We start from the raw sequence: 27,937 nt of genomic DNA, 5'->3' as shown, positions 1-27,937 counted from the left end.
TACTCGAAAATATATCGATACTTGGCACAAGTCACGGTATAGGTATTTATTTTTACGGAAAACATCGATAGCCGCCTTGCTGGTGTCTTCTTACATCCCTAACTTGAACCTTTTGTTTATCGTTTTGGCTCTTTTTTTGCGTTTATTTGATTTTTCCTTTCGTTTGCGAAGCAACAAGAAAACAAAGAAGCCGAAGATCAGAAGAAAGCACGCGGCAATTGGAAAGAAGCGAAATGTAAGTGGAAAGCCAGATAAAAGTGCGAAATTCCAGGGCACAAGAAAAAAGCGCAACAAGCGCACACACACACGCGACACAGGTACGCGGCTCTTTCACACACACACACACACACACGCACACTTGCACACACCGGCAAAAGTTGAGCGTTGGAAAAAACGGTTTTTATTGTCCGCATATTTTTTATTCGTGTTGCGTTCAGCCCAACGTCGACAACTCATTTTTTTCCGTGGGTGTGCAAAACAAAAATAAAACGACCAATTTCCTTTGCCGGCAGCAAAAACAGAGGTGCGCTGCATGTGTGTGTGTGTAAGTTTTGCGTATTTAACGGTCTTTTTTACATTTTTCTACTCTAAATAATAAGAAAGAAATGTGAAACAAGCGAAGAAAGAGTGTGAAGCAGAGGCGGAAATACCGGTATGTGTGCGACGGAGAGCGAGGCAGAGACAGTGAGTCATTAACCGGCATTAAAAAAGCTTAAAAACACCAAATTAAATGGCAATACGACAAAGTCAGTCAACAAACATTGCGAACAGGCAGGGGACTATCTAGCCTCCCGCTCGCACGCACGCCAGAAGCCTCCCAAAAAGCCAGTTAAAGTAATCGGCGTTAGAGCGAGACAGCGCCAGAATTTTGGAGTGAATTTTTAATTTCGGTGGGCAGCTGCTCAGAATCACTGCGTGTGTGTTTGCGTTCAAAGCGTGTGAAAATTGCAGCCGCCACTCCAACCACCGTTTTTCCCAAAGTTTTTCACCTTCTTTGTCTCGGCCTCGCCCGTCCCTTTCGCACACCTAGCCGTTAGCATGAGGTCGCATTTTCCAGTTAGAATATCCAGCTTAACCGTCGATCGGAGATGTCGAGAACAAAAGTGGCTATAAACTAGCTGGAATAATCCCCCTAAAATAAGTCAAAAGTTATGCTCTCAGAAGTGTCAACTTTTATGTCGTTTTTTATCTTTCATAATTAACATTGCTATTCTAAAAGCAGATTTAAAGAAATTATATCTTAGGATATTCAAATACGTACGAGTTCTGGGAACAAGTTAAGTTTTAAAGTGATCGTACATACTGAACTTAAAAAGAAATTAACATGAAATATTTTTGTTTGTTAGAAAAGTAACTTTGTCGGGAAAACTACTGAATATTTTTCAAAAACTACAATCCCTTCTCGGAAACCATGGCTAGCTAGGATCCCCAGCTCTTCGCCGTCGAAGTTGCTTGGTGGCCCGTTTTTAATACGGGTTCGAAGAGCTGTTAGAGTTTCCCGCTCTTCCACTTCCCTCGTATACTATTATTTATCTTATTGAACCGGGGCATTTTCAGGCGGTTCTTCAGCCTGTTGCTGGGTGCTTTCTTTTGTGACTTGTCATGCATTGCCAGGGTCCCACCATCCAAGCTGTGAGTCAGACGATCTGCACAGGGAACAAGGTTTGCAGAAGCTTTGAGGTCTTCAGGTGCACCTTGTAATACTCTACGAACCTGGAGAAAGAGGTTCAATTTTCAAGCCAAATATGACAATGGTTAAATGAGAGGTGTGATCTTCTCTTAGCTGCTCCCCCGTGATCATTTATTTTTCCGAGTGCCCCCCCTATCGGCATCTGCCTCTTTTTCTCACATTCCCCGGCCAATTTGTAACGGTTTTGTGTGGCACTGAGAAAGCGACAAAGTTGTCAGCTTCTTCATTTCTCAAATGAATGCTGTTCAATAAGCCGAAACAAGTTGCTGGGGATCGATCGAGTCCAGCGAAGAGGCTTAGAAATTTGCATGCAGGTCTTGATGGGACTGTCGAGTACCCTGTAGCTCTACTCTAACAGTTGGAATTCTATTTCGGGTGCCGTTACTGCTAACGCAGCCAGCAAATGATAACACCTAAAATCTTAACTTTGGTTATTTTTGAGTTAAAATAAGTTGGCTTTTTATAAATAAGCAAAAGTATCCGAAAACGCTTTCCAAAACGGGTTACTCCAACTTATTTTTGACTAGGTGGGTCTACCCCTGATACCCAGTAGTCGCATCTGGCATAACTAGGCTAACGACTGTCCCGCTCGCACCCACACACTGCCGTTGGCAGCGGATGCTGTCCGCCTTTTTATTCACACTCCTCTCTTTCTGGCACTCGGATTTGCTGCTCGACCGGCCATTCATTACTTGAGTTATAGTTTGGAAAATGGTCAGCTCTTTCTCCATCAGCTCAATTAGCACATTTGTATTTGACTGGAAACGTATTTTCTGCGTTTGCATATTTGGCAATGCGCTCACAAAATCAAATAAATAAACTAAATACAAAATTTGAAATACGAAAATGAAACCGGTTTTTGACACCAGTGTTGCCATTTTGGTTAGTATCTTCTCCTTTGCCAACCTCCTTTCTTTATCGCTCTCTGGCAGGTAAAAAGCACCCAAACTCAAAACCCATCTAAAGGTGGTAGCGTGAGGATCTGGAAGATCCACAAATGAATCACCTAACGAATCATGCAGTGGAAGGGGAACGACAGACTGTTCTAATTACCTAATCGTTTACTTTAACTGATTACCTTCCATGAGTTGTTTAAAATGTTTATAATAATGATAAGGGTACCAGGGGCATACGATATTAACCTAAAATAATAGGATGTCAAGCAGGGGCTTTGGTAATACCTTTGACTTAATTTCTACTCAATTAGAAAAAATGTTTTTTAACCGGTTGATGATTCATAACCGATTCAGTTGAATAACTGCAATTTCCGATGGTACCATTCGAGATCCACGTGAATCAGTCGACTGACTTTTCCATCCCTAAACGCACCCACAACTGCCTGCGGGGACGCTTTTTGGGAATCGGGAATGGCTTTTGGCCGTGTTTCGGGCCATGGATTTTGACATTGAATACACAAAATTTGCAACGAGCGCAAAGGCGAAATGCGCGCGAGACTCCGAAAGCGCCTGACGTCATGGTTGCGTCTGTTTGCCGCCCAAGCGTTCGTTAAATGTGTATTTATTTATTCACAAAAACGGAACAGAATGCTATCGAGGTACAGCGATCGCCAGGAACTGTAGATAAGGTCGGAAATGCCAGCCGAAGAATGATATAGTGTTGAGAAACGGACATTCTCCCCTCTTGAGTCGCAACTATCATGATTACCAATGATTAAAACAAGCCAATGAGAGTACAGTAACTTAGTACTTAAGTTATTTAAATTACAGGATACTTAAGCGGAAAATACAAAATTCTTCTATTTCTGACAGTGTGGCATCACCATGGAAACTAGACGAAGTAGTGTTGAGGATGTGACTTTTAGATTACCTTAAATTAGTAGTGTAGTTATTCTTCTGTGCGAGGCGTCACTGTATCGTAAGGCGCTTGCTTATTTTTGCAATTTTCTTGCATTTTTTTATGTCTGCGAACTTGAAATTTTGCGATAAAAGGAAAGGAACTCCCCGTCTCTTTCTTCACTCTCTCCCTGTCTCTTTCTGCAACGCTCTCCCTGGAAATGCTCTCTTGTGTGTGCTCAGGCGTCGGCTTTTCATTTTTCCGTACTTTATTTACTTTCCTCTCTAAATGTTGTTTTTTTTTTCGTTTTTGGGTGCAACAAGTGTGCGGCGTTCTGTTGTTGTTGTACCGTTTTTTATGTTAATTAACCAAAACGAGTTGTTGTTTGTGTGTTCGTTACGGTTGACTAGTTGAGCGCGTAGGGAGGAAGAGGGATGGAGAAAGAGAAAAGGAGGGAGAGGGAGGATCATTACGTAATGGGGAAAACGTTGCTTTCAAATTTCCCAGTGTTGCCACCTGATCAAATTAACACTTGTTACGCTCCGCGATCTTGAATGGCGACCCCCTTTAACCCTCCCCTTGGCCATCGAATTTGCGGATAAGCGCTGCTTATAGTGAATAGATCGTCATGATCATTTTTATAAAGTTGTCACTCGACTTCACTCGAAATCACCAACGAATTTGAACACTTAAAGGATCGCTCCACAACCGCTTCATAACCGATTAAACTTATCTGCTTAAATCGACCACGATAATTGGCAACACTGGTTGTTAAGCCGCGTGACTCGATTTTTTTTGACCGCACATAAAATTTAAATGTTTGTTGTTTGGTACCGATCATCTTTGCATTCTCTCTCGCTCTCTTTTATTTCTCCCCGATTGCATTTCGTTTTGCCTCGTTTTATTTGGCTTTGGCCTTACTCATTTTGTCTCGGACTTTTGCTACGTGCACTTCGCGGCCACGCTGGAAGGAGTGGGAGGAAGAGAAAAAGTGACCGAAAGAGTGTTGAAACAAAACAGAGAGAGAGAGAGAGTCCCCGCCGCAAGAGAGCACAATTTTCTCTGAAAACCATTATTTTTTAATAAATCATTATTTTTCCAAGTGAGTAACTTTAACCCGCCCTTCACCCAATTTCCCAAAAGCAGCGACGTGAGAGGAATCCATCAATGCAATGAGTCAGAAGAGAATGCTGCGAGAGAAGTCTAGAGATAAAGATAAAAATGGGGGAACTGAAAAGCACAGATGATATTTAGTGGGTCAATTGAAGTAGTGGTTTCAGAACTCGATCTCGGGATCTTTGGGAGTTCGAGGCTTAATTTTTGGGATGGCGGCTTGAGTGCGATTATTTAAAAGATATCTTACAAAAAAGTCTCGGAACCTATGAGAATTTATAAATTTGTATAGTTTTGACGCCCTAAGCGAGCTTGCTCAGTCCGTTTTTTATCTAATGGCTGCCTTTTTGCCCATAGAGGGTATCTGTTAGTTGGTAACTCACGTTGCTATTCTGGCTAATTGTGCTTTTACTGCCGGCGACCTCCAGACCCCTCCCCTCGCACTCCATTTAACCATTTTCGTATCTTATCTTTCTCTTTTCACTTGCACAACACTTGCGTGGGCTTTTACTTTTCTTCTTCTCGTCGCTGCCGCTTTTTGTGTGTTGTTTAAGTGCTTTTGAAAGTGAAAGAGCGCTCGAAAAATGGAAATAATAAATTAAAAACCCTCAAGGAGTTGTCTCTTTTGTTAAAACTGGTAGACTGAGAAAAGATTCTGGGATGTTCACAGCCGTTTCGCATTGTTGATCAGTTAAGGAGTATGGGCGTGTTTTATTTAAATTCTGGGCAGTTTGTTATTTTGCTTTTCGGATGAGTTTGGCAGATAAAGATACTCCGTACTTTAACCCCTTAATACGATTATCGTGCATTTTAGGTAATTTCTCCTTTTCTCAAGTCTTAAATTTTGCCTAATATCACTGGATTCTCCCCCCAAACAGTATTGATAAGATTCATTTCGATTACCTCACTTCGCGATTAAAGTGCATTTAATTTCACCGAACATTTCCTTTGAATCATTTGTAGACGTAGGTTAAGTTAATTTCTTTTTTCGCTTGCGCGCCAACTAGAATGATAACACAAAGTTCTGTTTGTACAGTTTTGCAGTATTTGTTGTTCCTTTTTTTATCAATTTTCAAGTGATAAACTATTTTTTTGTGTCAAGCATGTTCCGCGTTTCGGGGACTACGTAATGTTCTAATTTTGGTGCTGAGAGCATTGCTGATATCCCAAGAGTGGAGATGATAGAATGGATAGCTTTTCAGGAAAGGTTACTGGTAGTTGGGGTGGTCTGATCGGAAGTTATTCCCTCTATTACTACTGATAATTGTGTTGTTTTTAAAATCTCTAATAATTGTATAATATTGATATGATCTCCAGCTTTTAGTTTTTGTATTTACAAATACATCTTTCTTGCTAATCCTTTCGTTGCCAGAATTGGGCTCATAAGTAATACTCTATGATCCGAAAAGTCATGGAAACCGCCCGTCGTCAGGGTTCACTGTACTTGGCTAAGCCCTCGGGTTCGTTATTGGCGATATGCTCATATCGCACTTTTCTGTACGTTCGTAAGTACATATGTTGTGGCATGTTGGTTTGCGAGTACCGGAATGTTGGACCCAAGGTCTTGTCAGTCCGATATCGGTTACACCATGGTTCTCGGGAACGCGATCCCCGGCTCTGACTCGCTGTTTGCCAACTTCTTAGCACTGTTTATAGTTCTATTTTCGTTTCTATGGCGCGGATCGTCCTACTATATCTTGGGGGCAGTGTTTACCCGGCGGTCAGAGTCGTAGATTGCAACAACAATAGCGATGCAACCATTATTCTTTATGCTGTAACCTACCTGTTGCTTCTCTGACCTGAATTGATTATGCGAGTTCACAGAGACGCTTTATTTTGTTTATTTGTGGTTTTATTGATATTTGATCTACTGAGACCAGTAATGATTACGGTTTGTTTATTTGATCGTGTATCGAAAGGAGTAGTTATTTTGCGAAGTGCATAATTATCAGACTAGCTGACTTATACTATTTTCTAGTTATTCTTAAACTTGAATCCCTCAATATATTTTATTGCAGCAAGTTCTTGTCCCTTCTCTAGGGTTTTACTCTTTTGTAGGGTATCCAAGAGTCGACTAAACAGGCATCCCCTTCGTTGTTGCTGGGCTATTATAAAATTTTGCTCAGCTTGCTTACGCAGGCAGAGGCGAAAAGAGCGAGAGAGAGTAAGCTCCAAACTTGCTCCAAAGCACTATGGGCCGACATCCATTATTGTCGGTCAAAACACTTCAGGCTTTGCCATTGATCGGTTTCATTGGTCTGCAGGGTCCTGAGGATACATTTTTCTCTATCTTAGCCCAATTTGAGAGCTCTGTCGTGACTTTAGCATGTATTTTATCGAATCGTTTTAACACTGGATATTGTTCTAGTGATATTGAAAACTGCCACTTTCTCTGGCATCGAGAAAAGTTCAAGAATAATTTGGTGTCAGATGTGAAAAAGTGTTTATGATCAAATCGGGTGACTTATTCATTTCGACCCCCAACTGTGGTCGTGCGGCCCACTGTGCAGGCCAGCGACGCCGGCGTCGGTAGCGACGCAGCGGCTAAGCGCGGCTGCAAAAAAATTGAGACAGTCGCGACGGCGCGCTCGTTTCAAGCAGACGTTACTCCGTTTTCCCTCTCTCAGCAGCTACAGTTTACCGTTGTGTGCGTTGTGCCGCTGTTGTTACTGTTGTTGGTTATGTTCTCCACCTTGTTGTTGTTGTTGTTGTTGTTGTGATACGAAAAACTCTCCTGTCGCTCCCGCAATTTTTGACGTTTTTTTTCGTGTGTTCCCCAGTGTTGACCCAACGAGAAGAAGAAGAAGCAGGCGCAGGGAAGAATCGTAGAGCAAGAAGAAGCGACACAAACTGCGGTTGGTATTCGGCACTCAACACATTTTCATAAGTCTAAGACTAAAGTTAGGCGCACCTGTGTTGGGCGCGTGAGTGTGCCTGTGCTGTGCTTGGCTAGTGTGCCTGTGCCCACCTGTGTGAGTGTCGGTGTGCGAGTGTGCGCCAGTGCGCCAGTGTGAGTGACCAGAGGTGGACAGTCAACGGCTTTTCTAAACTGACATACTTTCTAAAAGGCAGCAACAAAAGCGCAGAGGAGCAGCAAAATCTCTGACCAGCAGAAAAGCGTCAGCGAGTACAGTGATCCCTCGAGAGTGTGGCAGCGGAGGGCGTAGAACTACGCACTGGCAAAGGCATAGGAAGTGACGCGAATTCTTCAGCATTTGGCTTTGCCTAAGAACTGGTTTATGTCTTTACATGCAAAATGTATATGGCTTTACTTAGACAAAAGTCTAAGAATCTGTAATGTTTCACTATGAGTTTTTAGTAAAACCATTAAGTGTTAATCAAAAATCATTAAAATGTAAATTAATAATGAGATAGCAGAGGGCCCACTGACAATGGCATAGGAAGTGACGCGAATTCTTCAGCATTTGGCTTTGCCTAAGAACTGGTTTATGTCTTGACAGGCAAAATGTAAAGCCATAACAAAAGTCTAGGTATCTGTAATGTTTAACCATTAAAGTGTTAAAAAAAGATCATAGAAATGTAAATTAATAATGTAACATTTTGTAAACGCGAGACAGCGGAGGGCCCACTGTAATGCCACACACTCTGCAGCAGGTTAACACCTCCTCCCTCCCCCCGCCCCTACGGCACCCTGCTCATAAACAAGTTGAAAGACCGGTGGACAGTGTAAATGACCAAAACCCAGGCCAAAACCGAAACTAACTGCCATTTGCGATGGCGATGGCGAAAAGTCGGAAAAGTCGACAGGAAAACGATCCAACCGCCTTTATACGGACTGTCGTGAAATGCAATCGATGTCGAATTAGTGGACAAATGGAAGTCGATCGGAAGCACTTCCTCTTGCATAAGGTTTTACCGAGAAACCAAACCGAAGGGGATGCCTAAGTAATTGGTGACATTCGAATCGGTTACGGGGGCTTCGGACTAGCAGAGAAATGCTTGCCTTGGTTCCAAGGAAAGGCCAAAAAGGCATTCAACTTGAGCGGGATTTGGATTTTTGAAGTCAATACCGAGCGCTTGAAAACATCAAAAGAAAGCTATCGTGATGTAACACCACTCCTAAAACTTGATGTCTTTAGTCGCTCATTCCCCGAAGATACGACTTGAATAGTTATAAAGATGTGCAGGTTAAACTGTTGGCCTAAACCCATCCGCATCGTAATTATGGGGGGTCTTGTGGCGCCGAAGGGGGGCAGCTGGGGGAGGACGGACGCCCATGGCATGCGATCGCCGAGCTGCGCCGCTGCCGACTGGCGCGCGTGTCCCAATGCATTTAAATTCGCGTTTTAATTTCCCAAATGATAGAGCAGTGCATATTAACGTACATTTTCAGCATTTTATTAAGCCATTTTTTGTGGAGTTTGCTTTTGCTTTGCTCTGCAGTGCCTGTGTGTGGTTGTGTGTATAAATTAAGTGTTTTATCAGGTGCATAAGCTTACTTTTATCTGCCCCTGACGCTGACCGCGTGCTCGAAAAGTGAGATACAGTCGCCGCTGGGCTGTTGAAGTTACCAAATATTTTTAATGGTGTTTTAGAGGTCAGTTTTTATCAGTTCGAATAGGGGAAGACTGCTGTCGTAACCCCACCATTAAGAACATATTTTAAAAGATCGCTTTTCCAAAGGGTTATGCTACAATGTGGCTCTTGGGCGATTTCTAAGGGAGTCATGTACCTAGTGCCTAATTACATTGTGAATAGCTGACTCCAAAGTCAAAACTCGTTTAGTAAATCCACCTGAAATCCAAAGGCCACCTGTTGAGTGATCACGGTGTGTTTGAGCTGAGCTGGAGGAAAAGCTGTTTGTTGTCTAGCTGGCGGGGGGAGGCGGCGGCGGCGGAGGAGGCGGCGGAGATCGTTGGCCATCCATCGCTGGCCGCATTGCTAAAATTCCGCAGCTTTCTTTTGTTGTGTCTCCCAGCCTCCAAAAGTTGTTAATTTTGCGGCCGCACCCAAGTAAAAACTAACTGAATGGGGGAATTCTCTACGCTCCACTGCGAAGGTCAGTTAACCAAGTGGCAGAGGTTGAGAGAAGAGTTCTAAAAACAAGTTGATGACGCTTCATTGGGTTTCAATAACTCCAACTCATTTGCATTATTCGCCCGAAAAACCAATTCCTGTTTGTAGTTGTCATTAGCACAAATTCCATGCTGAAAATGTCACAAAAGTTAGGCTAAAACAAAGGAACAGGTTGATCCCGCTTTACAAGGGGTGTCGGAGGTAGATTTATTATGTTGCTTACGATATTTATGGAATTTAAATAGCTGATATAGCTAATGGCTGATATTTTGGGAACTACCTTTGATTGAAAAAGGTAGTAGATTCCAAGGTACTGCTATTACTACATTAATTTTCTTATACCTATAACTTCTCAACCCTTGCACATCCCTAAGATACTTTTCCCATAGTTAGATTGATTTTTGCGCTTAGGGTACCCTCAGCCTCTCAACCCTATACTGCCTTTATTGCAAAGCTCCTACGCACAACCCTGAGATACTTTTCCCATAGTAAGATTGATTTTTGCACTCAGGGTAACCTCAGCTTCTCCACCCTATACTGCCTTTATTGCAAAGCTCCCACGCACATCCCTAAGATACTTTTCCCATAGTAAGATTGATTTTTGCCCCTAGCGTAACCTGAGCTTCTCAACCCTATACTGCCTTTATAGCAAAGCTCCTACGCACATCCCTAAGATACTTTTCCCATAGTTAGATTGATTTTTGCGCTCAGGGTAACCTCAGCCTCTCAACCCTATACTGCCTTTATAGCAAAGCTCCTACGCACATCCCTAAGATACTTTTCCCCATAGTAAGATTGATTTTTGCGCATAGGATAACCTCAGCTTCTCAACCCTATACTGCTTTTATAGCAAAGGTCCTACGCACATCCCTGAGATACTCTTCCCATAGTAAGATTGATTTTTGCGCTCAGGGTAACCTCAGCTTCTCCACCCCTTACTGCCTTGTTCTCTCGATGTTCTTCTCGCTGCTCACAAAGTGCACACTACACATCCGAGGAGCTGAAATGAAAGACAAGCTTAGGCAGCCTCTGCTTCTTCTGCTCTTCATGCCTCGTCGTCTTTTGTTTTTTATTGGGTTTTTTCTGTTTTCGAATACTTCAATTACATGTGCCCCTGTGTGCGAGGGTTTTTGTCTGGCCGCCGAGTGTGTATGAGCACGTTTCCACGTACGGCGAAGGTGAGGAGGCGTGGCAGGGGCGGGGGCATGGGCAGGGGATGTGTTCAGGGGTATACCTGAAAGATCGCCAGACACATTGCACTCGAGCTCCAAAGCTTCAAGTTAAATGACGACGTCGGCCGAGGCAGCGACGCTTTCGTGTTGCGTCAAAGTTCAAGGTGTAAGATATTTTCTTCTTTTAAGTACGATGAATTTCCCATGGTGTGCACTGCACAAATTTAAACCTTTTTCAACACTACCAGTATTTGGTATATACTTTTTGGAAACATGTATTTTAAGTGTTTGAAATATTTGAAATTATTTTGCCGCATTATGAATATTTCTTGATAAATCAATTAGTTTTTAATTAAAATGAGATAGTACTGATGCTTTGGTGGAAATAACCCTTTAGGAATTCATTGAATCTCTGAAATATCTGGTATTTTTGGAGTGTTTTTGAAGTGTTTAACCATTTATTTATTTTTTCTCTGTGCATGTGCTGGAGTTAGCGACGATAATAGCTTGATGTGCTGCCGCCTGCCTTCTCTGAAATTGTTCAAACCTGAGCTCACCGTCAAAAGCTCGTATAGTAGTGAACCTCATAATCGTCATCCCCATCGGCATTATCGTCGACTGGCGCACAGTTAAAAATAGTGACTTATTAATTGAAGAAATGACTAATTGTGCAATTGATTGTTTGCCTTGCTCTCTGGTTTGTTTTTGTTTCTGCCACCACACTCGTTTTCAATCTGCCAAGGCAAAAATGTGGTTGTGGGACTGCGTCAAATTCAATTTAACGCCGATTGAAATTTCTATGACTCAGGTATCAGGCGGTGTCAAGATTTTACCAAGAAACGCAACCTATTAAGGGAAAATTAAAGGCGAAACGAAGTGTGGGTAAAACTGAAATGCAAATAAGTGAGAAGTAAAAATAAATGTATCTCACACGGCAATCGTATATATTTTTGGCACTGAAAATAATTTAGAACAAAGAAATGAAGGTGAAATATGTAGTGCAAGATTTGGACCTCTTCACCAAAAAATATGGGTTGCTAAATAAAAATGTTTGTATACGAGTTCAATTGGCGAGGTATTGATAATTTAATTGCTCTTAATGTGACGCATTTTGTGTTCTAATGTTAGACACATTAAAAGCGGCTAATTGAATTTCTCCAATGAATGCGAAAAGTAAGACATTCGAAGCTTACTAGGCGACCGAAACTGGGGATGAACACATTTTTAAGCGTTTTCCTAAACGCAGTATGGGATGATTATCCAACAACGGATGTGCGGCAATTAATCAACACTTCCGCAGCTCAGCTCTTTACAACACTGCTGCACACCTGCATTGTCACCTGAGTTTAGAGAGTGTGTGTATGTTTACCTTGTCATTGAGCTATCTTCCTTCTCTGTTGCACTTCCCCCAATGTATTGTTTTTTTTTATCGAAATGTAATCATCTCCAGCGGCGACTTGGAAAACAAAAAGTAGAAAATTTAGTTGCCATGGCTGTTTGTTTTACTTTTTAATGTTGTTTTAATGGCAGCTGTGTGTGTGATGCTGAGTGCGGCTGTTTGCCTGTGTGCACATTTTCATTAACGCTTATTTGTTAATGGCCTGTGAGCTGTTCGTTTTTTCTCCTCCGTGCTAGCTGACTGCATATAAATCAATCGGGGTGAATATTGGTCAATGGGGAATTTCGGGTCTATAAATCATAGCCTCCTTTATATATTTCTGGCAGTTGAGTCATTTATTCTCAGAGAGATTGGTTTAAGTCGGGAATCAGTTTAAGTTCTACCAAAACAGTAGGTTTTCTAACTAAAAATAGAAAGTTAAATAAATTCTTTACTTTAATAAATCTAGTGTTGGGAAACACTCAAAAATTCAATATCATAGAACTGAGTGGTCGAAAAACCGCATTCGCTGGCAATGTGAGTCATTTGAAATTCGAAATAAAAAGCAATCACTGCTTAGGAGAGTCTGCTATGAAAAGCAGTTACTATGGACTTGATTCACCAATCCAGTCCATAATAATTAAGCTGACTAAGAGATTAGAAATGCCTATGCATTCCTCACTTATTTTTTCATAATTTTTTTATCTCATTGTCGGCAAACTAGTAAAGGCAAGACAACAATTGAAGTTGGGGCTGCACATTAACGTATGCATAACCTCAAAACCCAATGTCACGCATATTATTTACTCCTCAGCCTTTAGTGGCTGTCTCCATCTCCAGCTCTATAGCTCCGTAGCTCGCTATCGCTATTGTTGGCTGTATTTGCACGAGTGTGTTTGAGAGTCGAAATAAAGAGAAATAAGCTGAAATGAAACGAAGTGAAATGAAATTAGCTAACAAGCCAGGCCGAGGCTGTCGCTGTCTAACCCAACCGTCCGTCAGTCATAAATAAGTTGCAAATAATATGCGGACGACGGACATAAAAATAACTAATGGCAGATGGAGCCATCCACCTGTCTGCCCCGCTCTATCAGTGGGTTGCATCATAAAGCATGCCTCGTCGCACAGTGCATGCAAATTGTCAGCGTTTCATAACACACTATCCATATGGCGAAAAAAATAAAACCGAAACGATTTAACGAGAAAAGAAACCCCCTGTCCATTTATTTGACAATTACCGAACGTTTTGTCTTTCGAATAATTGTCGGACTGCAAACGAAAGCATTAGCCAGGCAAACAGCCGTAAATAACCCAGGGCAACAAGTGGGCGCAGTTTTGGCCCAATAAAATTACGGGTGACGGGGCGGATGAGTAACGTGTTTGCATACTCGAGCGGTGACTGTACCTGATTTTGGGAACTGGCTCGAGTACGTGTGTACCCCCATCGAAGAATCTCTAAAAATTGTTGCCTAGTAACCGCTTTTTTCCCAACAGTATCTGGGGTTTGTTTACTTTCTGACTGCTAGTTTGGGAATTTGGCGATGAATAATATCCCATTTAAAACTTGCGGAATGCCAAGTGCCCTGTGTTATTGGTTTTGTTACCCGATAATTGTGGTATTCTCAAATTTGTTCTGGCCAATTCACATTTGCTACTGTTGGGTAATTTTTTTATTTTTAGAAAAAATTAAGTTTTACGTCAGGCATAAAATGTTTTTATAAGGCTTAGTAATGTGTCAGTATAAATACTTATTTAAAACTATAATTATCCAAAAATCGTAAACTTCTTCCAAAGTTGTACAATTCATAGTGAAGCACTTTTGTTGAAGAGACACAGTGTTGGTTAATGTTTCTATAAACGGCCTTTGCAATTGCCACTAAAGTTGAACTGAATTTAGTTTTTGTGTCAGTGTTGGTAAACGGCGTTAAGGGATTTTCCCCTCGCTTTTGAGGTTCCACGGTATTCATTTCATTCCATTTATGGTATCTCTGAAACTCCCGGAAAATTAATTAGCATTGGGAAATCCTTTCGATTGTAGGCATGTGCCAAACAATCTATTATTTATCAATTTCGATTCGACGAGGTTGATATATTGTTGATGATGTCTTGTCTACATGCGACCCAATTGCTATGTCTGACACCCCGAACGTTGGCACTTGGTTTTCTATTTGCTGATTTTTTAGTGTGTTCATTTTGTTGCTGTTTTTGAGTGCTAATGACAAGATATCCCCCAACTTTTATCATGAGTTTGTTCCGTTTTTGGTCTTCATTTGCCAATTTCCAATGTTTTTCCCCTAACTTTCCCATTGTTTTTGTCTACCTTTTTTCCCGTTCGGTGAGGCAAATAAAATATTTTTAGGCCAATTGCCCTGCGACTGTGTTTTGTGTGTGTGAGATAAGATATGCTCATGATTTTATTGTAAACGTTGTTGGGTCACCATGTGTCGTTGTTACCTCGAGCGGAAGTGGCTGCGACAACATTGACTTGATTTTATTACCATTTTACCAATTTATTCTACGTGTTGTAAAACACACGGCAGAGCGCACAAATCGTGCACTTCAATTTGATTGCCTTGCCAGAAGCCGAAAGTCATTAACCAATTCTTTCGATCCGACACAACTCACGTACTTTGTGTCTGTGCACTTGAAGAAGATAACAACATCAAATAGTTGCGATCAGAGATTTAGAAATGCATATTTGTTCACTGCCACGTGAGGTGTTTTGTTAAGTACTGGAAATATGAATTATGAAATTATTATGAATTATGAAATATGAATATGAATTATTTTTTTAAAAAATTTTAATTTGTTTCAGCCCATGCATTTTCCAACACCAGAACGTGCTCAATATCCACTCGCAATTTAATTGGTATCGTTCGTCGGCCAGTGCTGATAAGCTACCTCCCAAAGTCCCTTATGTAATTTGACCCAATTAAGATTATCGATTCAAATAACATGAACATTTCAGGGTAACCCAGCGCACACCAGCGCATTTCGATACATTATTGTGCTGTATGTATATTAGGTACTTCTCACGAAAACTTTCCATTGATTGACGCCTCATCTGCCTGCCTCACTTCCCGCCCAAAAATCGGGGGCCAAATTTGTCAGCTAGATAAACCAACAAATGGCCAACAATGTATCTGTTTGCGTGTGTTTTGCATGCGGTACGTTGACAATTGACAAAAACAATTAACGGCAATCTATCGGTGGTGGGTGGGGGTTGTGTGGTTGCATAACGGAGCTTCGCCCAAGGAGTTGAAAAACACATCATCCAGTTGATGACAGTCATTGGGCCGTATCATCGCCTTGAACTTGTCGAGTTGTTAACTTTTTGTTGTTTAAAACTCAAATTTATGCGTGAAACCCAAGGTCCATTAGGTAATTGTCTTCATTTTCTTACAAAACCAAGGAGCTTTGCAATAAAAACGTATTTATTTCCTTTAAAAAAGACTAACTTTAAAAATATTGAAAGTACCCACAAATTCCAGTGTTGGTAAACCGTGTTTGAAACACCCTAGTCATTCTTCCATTAATAATCCCCAATAAAAAACAATAGCAAATAAATTCTCGACACAAAGAACTAATGTTCTCGTGAGTTGGCAGTTTCAAAAAAAAAAAAATAGTAAAAAAGAGGGACTAAAAAGCAGACATGATGGAAAGGCATGGACAGTGGGCCTCGTGGGCAGGGACAGTGGAGCAAACCCGGGGGAAACGTGTGTGAGAGAGTCACTAATGTATTTGCGTGCCGAGTTAATTGTGGCATCGCTGATGTTTTCATTTCCCCTTCGTGAGGTGTCTCATTTTCCAACGCCCCCTGCCCATCATTTCCCCCTGCGGACGTCCATGTGTGCCTTTATTGTTGTTCCGCCGCTGTCATATATTTTCTTTACGTGCGCGATTTTGTTTGCTCTTTGCTATCTAGAACATTTAAGCCTAATTTGCTTCATTAAATCGTCACATTTGTTAGTATGTCTTCTGTCTTTTTCTGTTGTGTTATTTAATTTTTAAAATTTTTGTTTTGTTCTTCTCTGGAAGCAAAATTAACGTCAAGTTGATGAGTTCCACTTTTGGTCAGAAGGGTATACTAGTTTTTAGAGCCCAGTGCCATAAACTGTGATTGCTTATCAGAAATTTTATGGGGAGATTTTAGGGTATCGTTTAACCAACTTAGATTAGAACAATAAAAGTTAAGCACGAAATTCTGAAATTAATTGTCAGAAAGTAAAGTATAAAGTCTATATTTTTTATTGCGAGGTATCTGCTTTCCACACGTTATCGGTTAATCAACTTATAAAAAAAACATTGAAACGCTGAAATTACTTTCATGAGCCTGGCGTAACATGAAGTGTTCTAAACAAATTCAGAACTAATTTCATACATGTTAATATTTTCAGAACTTACAACAAACTACTACAAACTTAACTACGAGGTATCTGATATTCCACACGTTCCAATGTTTTTGTTCTACTTTTTGAAAAGAAAAACTGCCGCCAACTTGATTAATTGCTTTGTGCTCTGGTCTATTTGTTCGCCGTAGCTGTTTTAGCCTTAATGAACAGCTGTGAGGACTTGGATAAATGCTACAAAAGCAAAAAGCAAAGCTAAATTCTAATGAAATTAAGATTGCCTGCTGCTTTTCGGTTTGTTTTCACTCGCTTTGTTTTGCCGCCCGCTGCCATTCATAAAATACATCCCATATAGTTTAGTTGGTCAGTTTGCTTTGGCTGATCGCTTGATTGCCTTCGGTTGCGCATTTTAATTATCGGGGAGGAAAATCAACTCGCCATGAAAACAAAAGAGAGAAAAAAGCCCTAAAGTAAAGACAAATAATTGTTGAAATTAAAAGTGGACGTCGGGCAGACATAATTGTATTTAAACCTCATTATTACGAGGCTTTTAGGAGAAACGTGAAGAAAAGTAAAAGCCATGAGTGGCGGGAGGCGTGGGGTTTTTACTTCGCATTTTCCCCCCTTGACTTCGTTTAATTTGATGGATTTTAAAATGCGTTGCGCATGCGCAATAACAGTTTTTCCCTCCCGTTAAGTGTGTTTGGCTGAGTTTGGTTGTGCTTTCCGTGCGGGTTCCGGTGGTCAAACAATAAACGTGATTTTTGCCGTCCCTGCTTCGGCTCGACTTTTCCAGCTCTCTTTTGTTGAACTCATTAATGTGGTTAATGGATATTAAATATAAACAAAACAAAGCTCTCCAAGGGGCATGTCTGGCCCGATCTCTCTGCTGGTGCCTCCGAAAAGCGAAACCGAAATTATGTAAACGCCAACGCTTGTTTTCAACTGACTGAGTTGAGTGATTGTGGGAGAGGAAGAATTGTGACTGATTAACTAACAATATTAGAACTATAGCACAGCAGGAGCTGGCAGGTTTCAGTTGCAGGAAGTTAAGAAAAGATGTATTTATTTTTGATATTTAATGCATTGAATCTTCAACTGCGATAAGGAACTAGTGAGTTCTTCAATAAACTCCACTTCACTGCCCCAGGTCAAAACTGGCAGCATAAAAGCATACACACCTCAACCAATGGAGGCGCTTGATAGTTCTCCTCTCTGGGTGTGTGTGTGGCTGTTACACCGGCATTCGAGTTAAAGTTTTAAATGTTTTTCTGTATAAATTACAGATAAATTTGCCAAATCATTTCCGCCACAGCGGCAAACGATCAAAGGTAGTGTGTAGTTTGTAGTTGGCATTGTGTGCCCATGCTGATGTGAATGCGCCAGGGTGCTGAAAGCATCTAAATTAAATAAAATAGAATCGCAATCGGAGGAAGTGACGCTCCATTCATGAAAGCAAAAGGCAGAGATTGCTTGGAAAGCCCGAGAAGGGAGGCAGGATGCACTTAATTACCGATTTCGATTCACTTGGCGACACGATTGCGCTGGACTCGGATATCGGGCCAAAGGAATTCGAGGCCGCTGATTAGCAGAGCCAACAGAAACCCGAAAGCCCAAAAAAGAGAGACCCATTGACAAAAACACCAAGCAGAACCATGAGCTCATTCCATTTTTTCGAGGAGCCCTCTTCAAGTTCACGCAGTGGCGATAATAAATGTGGCGTGATGTCATAATTTGTGCAAGCGCCGAACCACATCAGCTCGAATATTATGTTAAAAGCAAGGGGAACAGGGGATCTCCAGGGATCGAGCCTGGGGCACCCTGGGAAATCGCCAACAACCATCTGGGGATCTGAGCTCGAGGCAGAACCATGGAGCGATGGTGCCGAAACAAGAAATAAAAGAGTCAAATTTGGGTTTATAACCATAATTTCACAGCATATTTGAACTGTGAACATTACGCTAAAATGCAGTATTGATATGAACATTATGGGGATTTTGAATCGTTTGGGCGTTTTCCCTTTTCGAAACCACTTTCAACAGCAAAGTGCCCACCAATACCAAGCAATCCCCGGTATAGAGCACGGAATAACAAATATCTTTGCAGCCAATGATTATTTATTTGCATTTCCCCAGAAACATCGAGCGTCAGAGCAAAGATACGCGGAAAAAGCAAAGTCAAAGTCAAAAGGCGAACCCAAGGCGCCCGACTATTTCGATTCCATTGACGTCATGGCTTGTCACGTGAACTGCTGAACCGCCGAGCCGCTGCCCCGACCCCGCCGGAGTACCAGTTCAAAAGTCAATTGTGTCAAATTTAATTGGATATTCATATTTGGGGAGGCCGGCAGCCTTCCATGCTCCTAAAATAGAACAGTTTTTGCCGTTCGTTAATGTTCATATCAAGTGCAGGCCAAATAGGGGAAGCAAACACGTTTTAAAACCAAATTATGGCTGGCAAATTTGTGAAGAGCAAACTTAGAGGCTTGAGCGGACCTTAAGTGTTCAGTGTTGCACGGCGAAACTAGAGTGAATTGTCAAATGTAAGCACACACTTGTTGGCAAGGGCAGAGATCGCTTAGCCAGTATTCCTAGTGCTTAATACCGTACTGAGGTTTTGTAGCTCACTTACTAAGTAGAATCTTTTGTAAGGACACCTCAATGAGTGTGCCAAATACGAAGAGCGATATCTACACTAGTTTATTGGCTAAACACAGAAGTACATTACCAGTTCTCTATTTGTTCCGGTGAATCAGACCATAAACACAACCATTTCCGGCTGGCCATTAGGAAGTTGTCCAGCTGGATACTTTGCATCCATCAATTGGGTACTAACGCCGCAAAAATATGGAAATGTCTTCAGTTTAACGACTCTGATGAGTATCTGTAGCTTTTTGTTTGCGGCTTTGGTGTCTGCTGCAGTTTGCTGTCAGGCTGCCAGGTGAAATCATAAATACTTATAAATCTATACCAGATATAACCACATGGTCAAGCTGCGATATATCTGTGTGTTTCTTCATATATGTTCGGGAATTATACTGAGAGTGCCAATTTTGCAGAAAATTGTGTTCAGTCACGTCGTGATCTTTCGATTTGCAACTAAAACAACGCATGCACAACGCAATTCTAAGTTCATAAGGTGTAGATGTGTCAGCAGCTATGTGAGTAAATAATAATGATTGGGGAAATAGGATGTGGCACTTTTTTCCTAAATTGTTCTGCCATTACTCACAGCTCTCTGTGAACTGAGTAATATTCTTCACCCAAAACCCTAAGTTCGTTCCTTTTTTCTAAAGAAATAAATGTATTTATAATATTATGTTTTTTATTTTGCAGATTGCAGCACAAAAACAACGAAGAGTTTAGACGAATATTTCCCAAGGAAGAAAGCATTTCGTTTCGATCGATAAGAAAAGACAGGAAGCTTCAAAATGTCTCCAAAAGCGGTGAGTAAAGTTCCTCAACAATTTGGGAGTTATAATAAAAGATCTATATTTTTCCTAAGAAGGTTTCTCCCAGCATGATAGGTCAGAGCTTTAACCAAGCCAAAATATTCCATTAAAGCAGTGACCATATATTATTGGCTTCTCAGGAAGAACCTGATACGGCACAAACGCAAAGGAAATACTCTCCACTAGAACACGACAAGGGAGACGATAGTAAATCATTGAAGATTAGTTATGAAATCACAGTCACTGCGACGAAGACGTTGTCAGCTAGCGGTTATCAGAAATTGTGTCCTTATCGACGGCACTTGAACCGCAATTGTCGTCAATCGCAGAGGGATCCCATCTTTAATAGAACATTTCCCGGGGGATGGCCCCAGCCCAAAGACGAAGACGTCATCTTTGCCCAATTGTTGACGTTGGCTATTCTACTATTTCCCTGGACATTCGCCAAAAAGTTTCATCATATATACACAGCCAGGGAAATTAGATTAGCAGTCGACGTCATTGATATGATATGGCAGAAAGCTGGCCGTGCCATTGCTGTTTTCCCGCCGCAATTGGCAATTTCTTTTGGCATGTTGTGATTTCTTTTTGGCAGCTCGAAAGTTCTTATCGCAAACAGTTCTTGTACTGGCTTTCCTGTTGATGGATGGGTGGGTGGACTTCCATCATTACAATCACGTGTGTGAGTGGTTTCCAATGAACGCTGCATGACTGGCGGGTGACTATTGTGCTCCCAGTTGCAGGTGCGGAACTAGGCTTTAAGAAGTCGTTTCCCCCTGGTATAAATTTCTCCCAGTCGATGCGAATCGTGCTTGAATGGTTTCTCCATAACTTTCCCTTTTCGCTATAGTTTTCCTCGATGGCTGTGGGTATTGATGTTCACTGGTGTGTTTGCATAGCTTGATATCTGGGGGAGGGGTTAATTGCTCTTGGAGGCCCGGAGCGGCTCCAATAAAGTAAAATAGGACTGACAGGCAACGCGTCGTATGATTGACGCTGATTTGTTTGCCCACCTTGGGGCTGGGTCTGCCCGGCTCCCTACGCTCTTCGGCCACAGCGATGGTCAGTGCGACTGGACCTATGTTGAATACTGTTTTGGATTAAAAAGCTTTGTTTTTTATTTAAATATTTAACAAGGAGAGAAACTTTTAGATCTGTTCTATTAATACACTTCAATTGTATATGTTTGTGGACCTACTAACCTTACTTAATCATGCATGGAGACAAAAAAGTGAATGATAAATGAATAATACTGCACTTAAATAGTATTGCAATCTAAAAATATATTAGAAGTCAGAACTGCTAAATTATTATTATATAGATAATAAATATTTCAATACAAAATGATTATCTATCTAAGGTTGTATAAATATAGATGTACTTAATGACATTATATCTTTGTGGTAGGAAGTACACTCTTGGCACATGGCCTATTATTTTGACCTCTGTTGCACTTGCACACTGCCGTCGCTCCAGAGACCCAGTTGACCTCTGCGGTCAGTAGTCTGCCCGTCACGAGTGTCAGCTTTTTCGTACGGTCGCTGCTGTCCAATTTTAGATGCATAATTAACATGCAATTTATGTTAACTTGACGACGAGTGACTGGGACAAATGGGGGGATCCCCGCCCCGTTCTTCGGAGGGCAGAAATTAAGTTCGCTTTTGTTGTGGCGCTCTTCTGTGGCGTTCTGCCGCCGCTTTTCTTTTTCCCAGTGTTTTTCTAGCACTCATTTTCCTTCCACTTGCCTTCTGCTCTCCTCTTTTGGGGGGCTTAAAACGTGCCGTGACTTTTCCATTTTCCTCAGTTGCCGCTGGACAACAGAATCGCATTGAACGCGTCGTCGTGCTTGGCTCGCCGAATTTCCGCCTTGTCGCTGTGTCTCTGCTGCTTTCCCGTGGAGTTTTCTGGGGGCGAAAGACTTTTCCCAGCCGGAGATTAGCATAGAAAAGCGCAATAATTCAAAGGCTACTGCGCAACCCGTTCTCGGTGCCCAAAATGGTCGTCGTCTCCGACAGCCGCGTCCGTTTGCCGCGCTACGGCGGAGTCAGCGTCAAGCGGAAAACGGTACTCCCTCCTCGGCGATTTCCCGCCTTTCCCCTGGAAAATCCCTCATTTTTTGTAGGCACTTTTGTGGTTTCAAGTCAAAATCGTTTTTGAAAAAGAACTGGTTATGCCCCAACTTCCGTTGCTGTTTGTGTAAAGTTTGGTGGAAGTGTCTTTGTTTTTTTTTCGGTGGCCAGGGGAAGCAGAAACCGCGGCTGCATTAACCCAAAAACGTTAATTGGATTGAGATGAAAAGCGTTTTCAATTTCCTAGCATTGTGTCACGTTTGATTAGCATTCAGAGGCAGCAGAAAGCGAAAACAAAACAATGCGCTCGAGCCGAAAGCCCAAGCCAAACCAAATAAAATGATGAAATTTGCGTGCCAGGGAACTCCAAATTTAAGTTTGCTGCTCGGTTTTTCCCATGACCTGGAGAATGCCACCAAAAACAGAAAACCGGATTTTTCTAAAACATTTCAAAGTTACTTTCTTATAAATAAACTAAATACAAATACAAAGTTTAATATACGGAAAACTAGAGAATCTATATATTTTTCTAAAGAACTTTCCCATTTTGGAATAGTTTGAGTTTGCAAAGAATGCTTTCAGAGCCGGGTTTTCTTTTATTGTTTAAATATTTATAATAATATAATCAACAGTTATTGCTTCTGATTTAATGAGGCATTTGTTAGGGATCCTTGCACAGTTATTAATCAGCACATTGGGGTTGCCTTGTCTAGGGTGCATGCTAACCCCCACTTTGATCTGCGATCGCATTTACTTTGACCTCCATTCGGCGATTGCGTAATGAGGACTGCAGTTAGTACAGTTGACATCTCACGCGCCCTCCTCATGTGCGGAGTGGGCGGAATTTCCCTCGATTTTCCACCTCCCCGCTGCAGAGGCAGCTGGAAATTGGTCAAGTGACACGCGCACTGGGCCCAGTTAGCGCCTAAGCTCTCTCTTGTATAACAACTACGGCACTGACCACTGGCCATCCGGTCTATAAGACCGGAGAGGACCCCCTCTTCCACCTTTCCCCTTTTCATTTCCACTGTCTATATGGCCATTTCCAGCTTGCTGCTATTGTCATGCCTGATTGATTTCTGCTGTTGCTGCTGCTGCTGCTGCTGTTTTCCGAGCGTGATTTTTCAACGCGGTCCCCGCTTTCATTTTCTGTCTTTCTCCTTTGCTCTCCATTTTCCTACGTTTTCCTCTCCATTTTCCCCTATTTCACCCATTTCACCCATTTGAAACGTGTGCCGTGTGTGCGTTTAAGTCGAAAGCCCGACTTATGCAAGCCAAGAGTCGTGGCAATCGCATCGAATCGAATCCAATCCTCCAGAGCGCAATGAGAGCTCTTGGCACGTGTCCTCCTCGCATGTCGGCTGGCTCAAATCCCGCTAATCCATCGACCCCTAAGAAGGGGGCCTTCTTTGGCCCACTCGACACCTCTATCGCTGAATGTCAGTTATTTATTTTTGCATACGAACCTTGATTGAGTGTATTCCACTCCACGATCTAGTTGGTTTTACAAGGTGTGGATGGCATTTTAAATTTCCTTCATGGGGCGCCTACTATCAACCAAAGACAAGTTGGTTGAAGAAGATTACTTATTAGAATATTACTCCACCCTACGAATTTTATTGAAAATCCTCAAGGAGCTTTTGGTTCTCCAGCTATAATGATCTGCATCTCCTCTTTTTCCAGCTAAATGTGCGCGTCACGACAATGGACGCGGAACTGGAGTTCGCCATCCAGTCGACGACGACGGGCAAACAATTGTTTGACCAAGTGGTGAAGACGATCGGCCTGCGGGAGGTTTGGTTCTTTGGACTCCAGTACACCGACTCAAAGGGCGACTCCACATGGATCAAGCTGTACAAAAAGGTAAGGCCGTCCATTGAGTTGGCTTGTAGCCATTACCATTAGGCAAGTGTACACAGTGGTTTCCGATTTAATATAATAATATAATATATATTAGATAAGCTACTTAATAAGATGCATGTTTAATTATAATGTATAACGTATGGAATACCATGTAGCCCGAATCGCCGGCCATAAAGACCATAAAATATTTAAAGCGTGTGAAGAAGTATGTGGACAAGAAGACAGCCGACAGCAATGGAGTGAACCAGGCGGAGACGAGCGAGGAGGATGACGACGCCGATGATATGGTGGGAGCAGATGAGGAGCCTGTACCATATTACCGCCAAACTCCCCAAAGAAAGTCCCCGCTAGATCAAGAACCCATAGAGCCCCAGATTTCCAGTAAATTAGCCATGGTTATGTGTGCTCCCCGCCTCTTAAAGCCTAGCCTAAGTTAGTTAGTGAGTTATGGACTCAATCCACTAATAAATGCGTCTCTGTGTATAATTTAATGCTGCACCACAACAAAAAGACTGGATCAATGCCGTTCTCGACTTGGGTAACACTCAGCCAATGCACTCTACCTATATAATTATGATTTTCATCAGATCTGTAAAATTGTATTTTTGAATTTGTGTACAATATTGATTTAATATTCAATCTGATATACTTATAGTGATTGGTTTTGGTTTGACTGTATTTTCTTTTTTATTAACCATTCATTGTTTCTTGCGTTCAACTTCTAACTGAGTCTTGTTTTCCCTCCGACAGGTGATGAACCAGGACGTGAAGAAGGAGAACCCCTTGCAGTTCAGATTCCGTGCCAAATTCTACCCCGAGGACGTGGCCGAGGAGCTGATCCAGGACATTACCCTGCGCCTGTTCTACCTGCAGGTGAAGAATGCCATACTGACCGACGAGATCTACTGTCCGCCGGAGACGTCCGTGCTGCTCGCCTCGTACGCCGTGCAGGCGCGTCACGGGGACCACAACAAGACCACCCACACAGCCGGCTTCCTGGCCAACGATCGGCTGCTGCCGCAGCGCGTCATCGACCAGCACAAGATGTCCAAGGACGAGTGGGAGCAGTCGATCATGACCTGGTGGCAGGAGCACCGCAGCATGCTGCGCGAGGACGCCATGATGGAGTATCTGAAGATCGCGCAGGACCTGGAGATGTACGGCGTCAATTACTTCGAGATCCGCAATAAGAAGGGCACGGACCTCTGGCTGGGCGTGGACGCCCTGGGCCTGAACATTTACGAGCAAGACGACAGGCTGACGCCGAAGATTGGCTTCCCGTGGTCGGAGATCCGCAACATCTCGTTCTCGGAGAAGAAGTTCATCATCAAGCCGATCGACAAGAAGGCGCCGGACTTTATGTTCTTCGCGCCGCGCGTCCGCATCAACAAGCGCATCCTGGCCCTCTGCATGGGCAACCACGAGCTGTACATGCGTCGCCGCAAGCCGGACACCATCGATGTGCAGCAGATGAAGGCGCAGGCGCGCGAGGAGAAGAATGCCAAACAGCAGGAGCGGTACGTCTCGATGGATCCGTGATGGAGCCCTCTATGAAACGACATTTTTGGGATCACTCTGGGAATCGTATGACTCAATGTAACTTATAAGTTATAATGATCCCAGTGTCAGAGTGTGAATATCCGCCTTGGCTGATATCTTATTTCGGTGACATTCCAACTCTGATTCATGCAGGGCTCCTATCTGTACACATTCCAACAGTTCAAACGAACTTCTTTCCAAAAATTACCCTTTTCTTATTTTCGGATGTTTTTTCCATATTTTTTAGTGAGAAGCTGCAGCTGGCGCTGGCCGCACGCGAACGCGCTGAGAAGAAGCAGCAGGAGTACGAGGATCGGCTGAAGCAGATGCAGGAGGACATGGAACGTTCGCAGCGCGACCTCCTGGAGGCCCAGGACATGATCCGCCGCCTGGAGGAGCAGCTCAAGCAGCTGCAGGCCGCCAAGGATGAGCTGGAGCTGCGCCAGAAGGAGCTGCAGGCGATGCTGCAGCGCCTCGAGGAGGCCAAGAACATGGAGGCCGTCGAGAAGCTCAAGCTCGAGGAGGAGATCATGGCCAAGCAGATGGAGGTGCAGCGCATCCAGGACGAGGTCAACGCCAAGGACGAGGAGACCAAGCGCCTGCAGGACGAGGTGGAGGACGCCCGACGCAAGCAGGTCATTGCGGTATAATTTTGAACATTAGTTAGCTTTCCAGAGTTAACTAACGTAGTCTTTTGTCCAATTTGGAGTTGAACCGTGTAATGAACGTTGCTCTCTTGCAGGCCGAAGCCGCCGCCGCTCTGCTGGCCGCGTCGACAACGCCGCAGCACCACCACGTGGCCGAGGATGAGAACGAGAACGAGGAGGAGCTGACGAACGGCGACGCCGGTGGCGATGTGTCGCGCGACCTGGACACCGACGAGCATATCAAGGACCCCATCGAGGACAGACGCACGCTGGCCGAGCGCAACGAGCGCTTGCATGATCAGCTCAAGGTGGGTTTGAAGACGATCTGAAGATCATCTTAAGAAATTGCAGTTACCTAAGATAAGTGATAAATACTATTGTTTAAACGATTTGAAGTTAGAAATGAAACCATGTAGTATCGTAAGAATTCAAATGAGTAACCAAAGTATTCAAAGAGCCAGTCAGAGGCTCTGTAAAAGCTTATTTTAATGATGCAAAAAAGGTTCAAATTCAGTATACTCTCAGTATATTCTTTGTACATTTTCAATATATTCTGAGAATATTACCTAAAAGTAATGGGAAGTGTAGTACTAATACATTTTTTGTTTATTTCCAGGCTCTGAAACAGGATCTGGCGCAGTCTCGCGACGAGACGAAAGAGACGGCAAACGACAAGATCCATCGCGAGAACGTTCGCCAGGGACGTGACAAGTACAAGACGCTCCGGGAGATCCGCAAGGGCAACACAAAGCGTCGTGTCGATCAGTTCGAGAACATGTAAAGCTATAGTCGCCGGACTACAGAAAGATCGATTTAGCGGGCGAGAGCCACAGCTAGAGCGAGAGGGAGGGAGCCGCGTCTCCAGAAAGAAAAAGAGAAAAATATAACTACCAGAAGAGAAGATAATGATGATATGATGAAGAAGCAACAAATATAATTCCGGTCGCTGGCCAAGCCTATCCCCCAGCGACGTCCCCTTTCCACCCACAAGAACTTCCTGCCTCCTAAGTGAATTGAAGAGATCCACAAGTTTAATATATATATAATATCGTTTGACCGCCGTTTTGTCTCTCAGCCTGTATAGAGTAATCAAGAAAACCAAGAAATCGCAGTAGAATTCAGCCAGATACACACTGAAAGCGACAAATGCGGCCAGGACCAGATCTAAAAGGACAATCAGCAAATGAAAGGATCAAGCTATCGGAAAACCTGTCTAGATCCCAGCAGAAACAATAGAAAACGTACACTTCTCCTTGGATTCATAGAGAAAACGGAACGAATAGTAATAGACATTGAAAAACACCAGCATCAACAACAAAACAGCTACTACAACAAAACAAACAACTATTTGCATTTTCCCCCGTTATAATTATTATTTTTATTATATAATTACTATTTTTTTTTAAATTTGTATAATTAAATAAGAACTTGATTAATTGTTTCTTAAATTAACTTGAGAGAGAGCAACAAACAAAAAGAGAAAAAATATATTATATAAAATATTTTTCTTTAATCTATTTTTGTTTTGAAAGAAAAATGATTCTTAAAAAATGAGAAAACAAACAACAAAAACTATTGTGAAAAAACCAAACAAAAAGTTTTTAAATTAAACAATAAAAATGTAAAACACAACAAGAGCTTTGTTTTTGCTGATCGAAAAGGTGTTTGTATCTGCATCTTTAGTGAAAGCTTTCGACATGTAGAAATCATGTAGACTTAGTTGAGGTTCGTGGATATGAATGTATCTTTGGATCTTAATTATTGTGTTTTATTCGCTTAGTGGTGCACCATTACAAATAACAAACCACTTTTAGAATCCCCACTAATTTGTATCC

At 42.4% G+C, this 27,937-nt stretch overlaps 1 protein-coding gene across 8 annotated transcripts; it reads left to right on the top strand.

Moving 5' to 3' along the window:
* Positions 1-73: 73 nt before the first annotated feature.
* On the top strand, positions 74-27,737 carry LOC108023392 (moesin/ezrin/radixin homolog 1). 8 transcript variants are annotated; one of them, XM_017092813.3, is made up of 8 exons: positions 7,101-7,244; positions 7,378-7,452; positions 19,869-19,978; positions 23,737-23,916; positions 24,667-25,433; positions 25,703-26,099; positions 26,198-26,410; positions 26,719-27,737. In XM_017092813.3, exons 3-8 carry the CDS (start codon positions 19,964-19,966, stop codon positions 26,881-26,883), a joined length of 1,737 nt encoding a protein of 578 aa, XP_016948302.1. In that variant the 5' UTR covers positions 7,101-7,244; positions 7,378-7,452; positions 19,869-19,963; the 3' UTR covers positions 26,884-27,737. The 8 variants fall into 8 exon arrangements, with proteins under 8 accessions (XP_016948305.1, XP_050746407.1, XP_043949168.1 ...); XM_017092815.3 differs by having other exon boundaries at positions 7,167-7,271; XM_017092816.3 differs by lacking the exons at positions 7,101-7,244; positions 7,378-7,452 and adding an exon at positions 74-235.
* Positions 27,738-27,937: the final 200 nt, after the last annotated feature.

This window comes from Drosophila biarmipes, chromosome X (genome assembly GCF_025231255.1).
Source record: "Drosophila biarmipes strain raj3 chromosome X, RU_DBia_V1.1, whole genome shotgun sequence".
Taxonomy (NCBI): Eukaryota; Metazoa; Arthropoda; class Insecta; order Diptera; family Drosophilidae; genus Drosophila; species Drosophila biarmipes.
The sequence above is the reverse complement of the archived record's forward strand: the minus strand, read 5'-3'. Positions and strand labels throughout refer to the sequence as shown.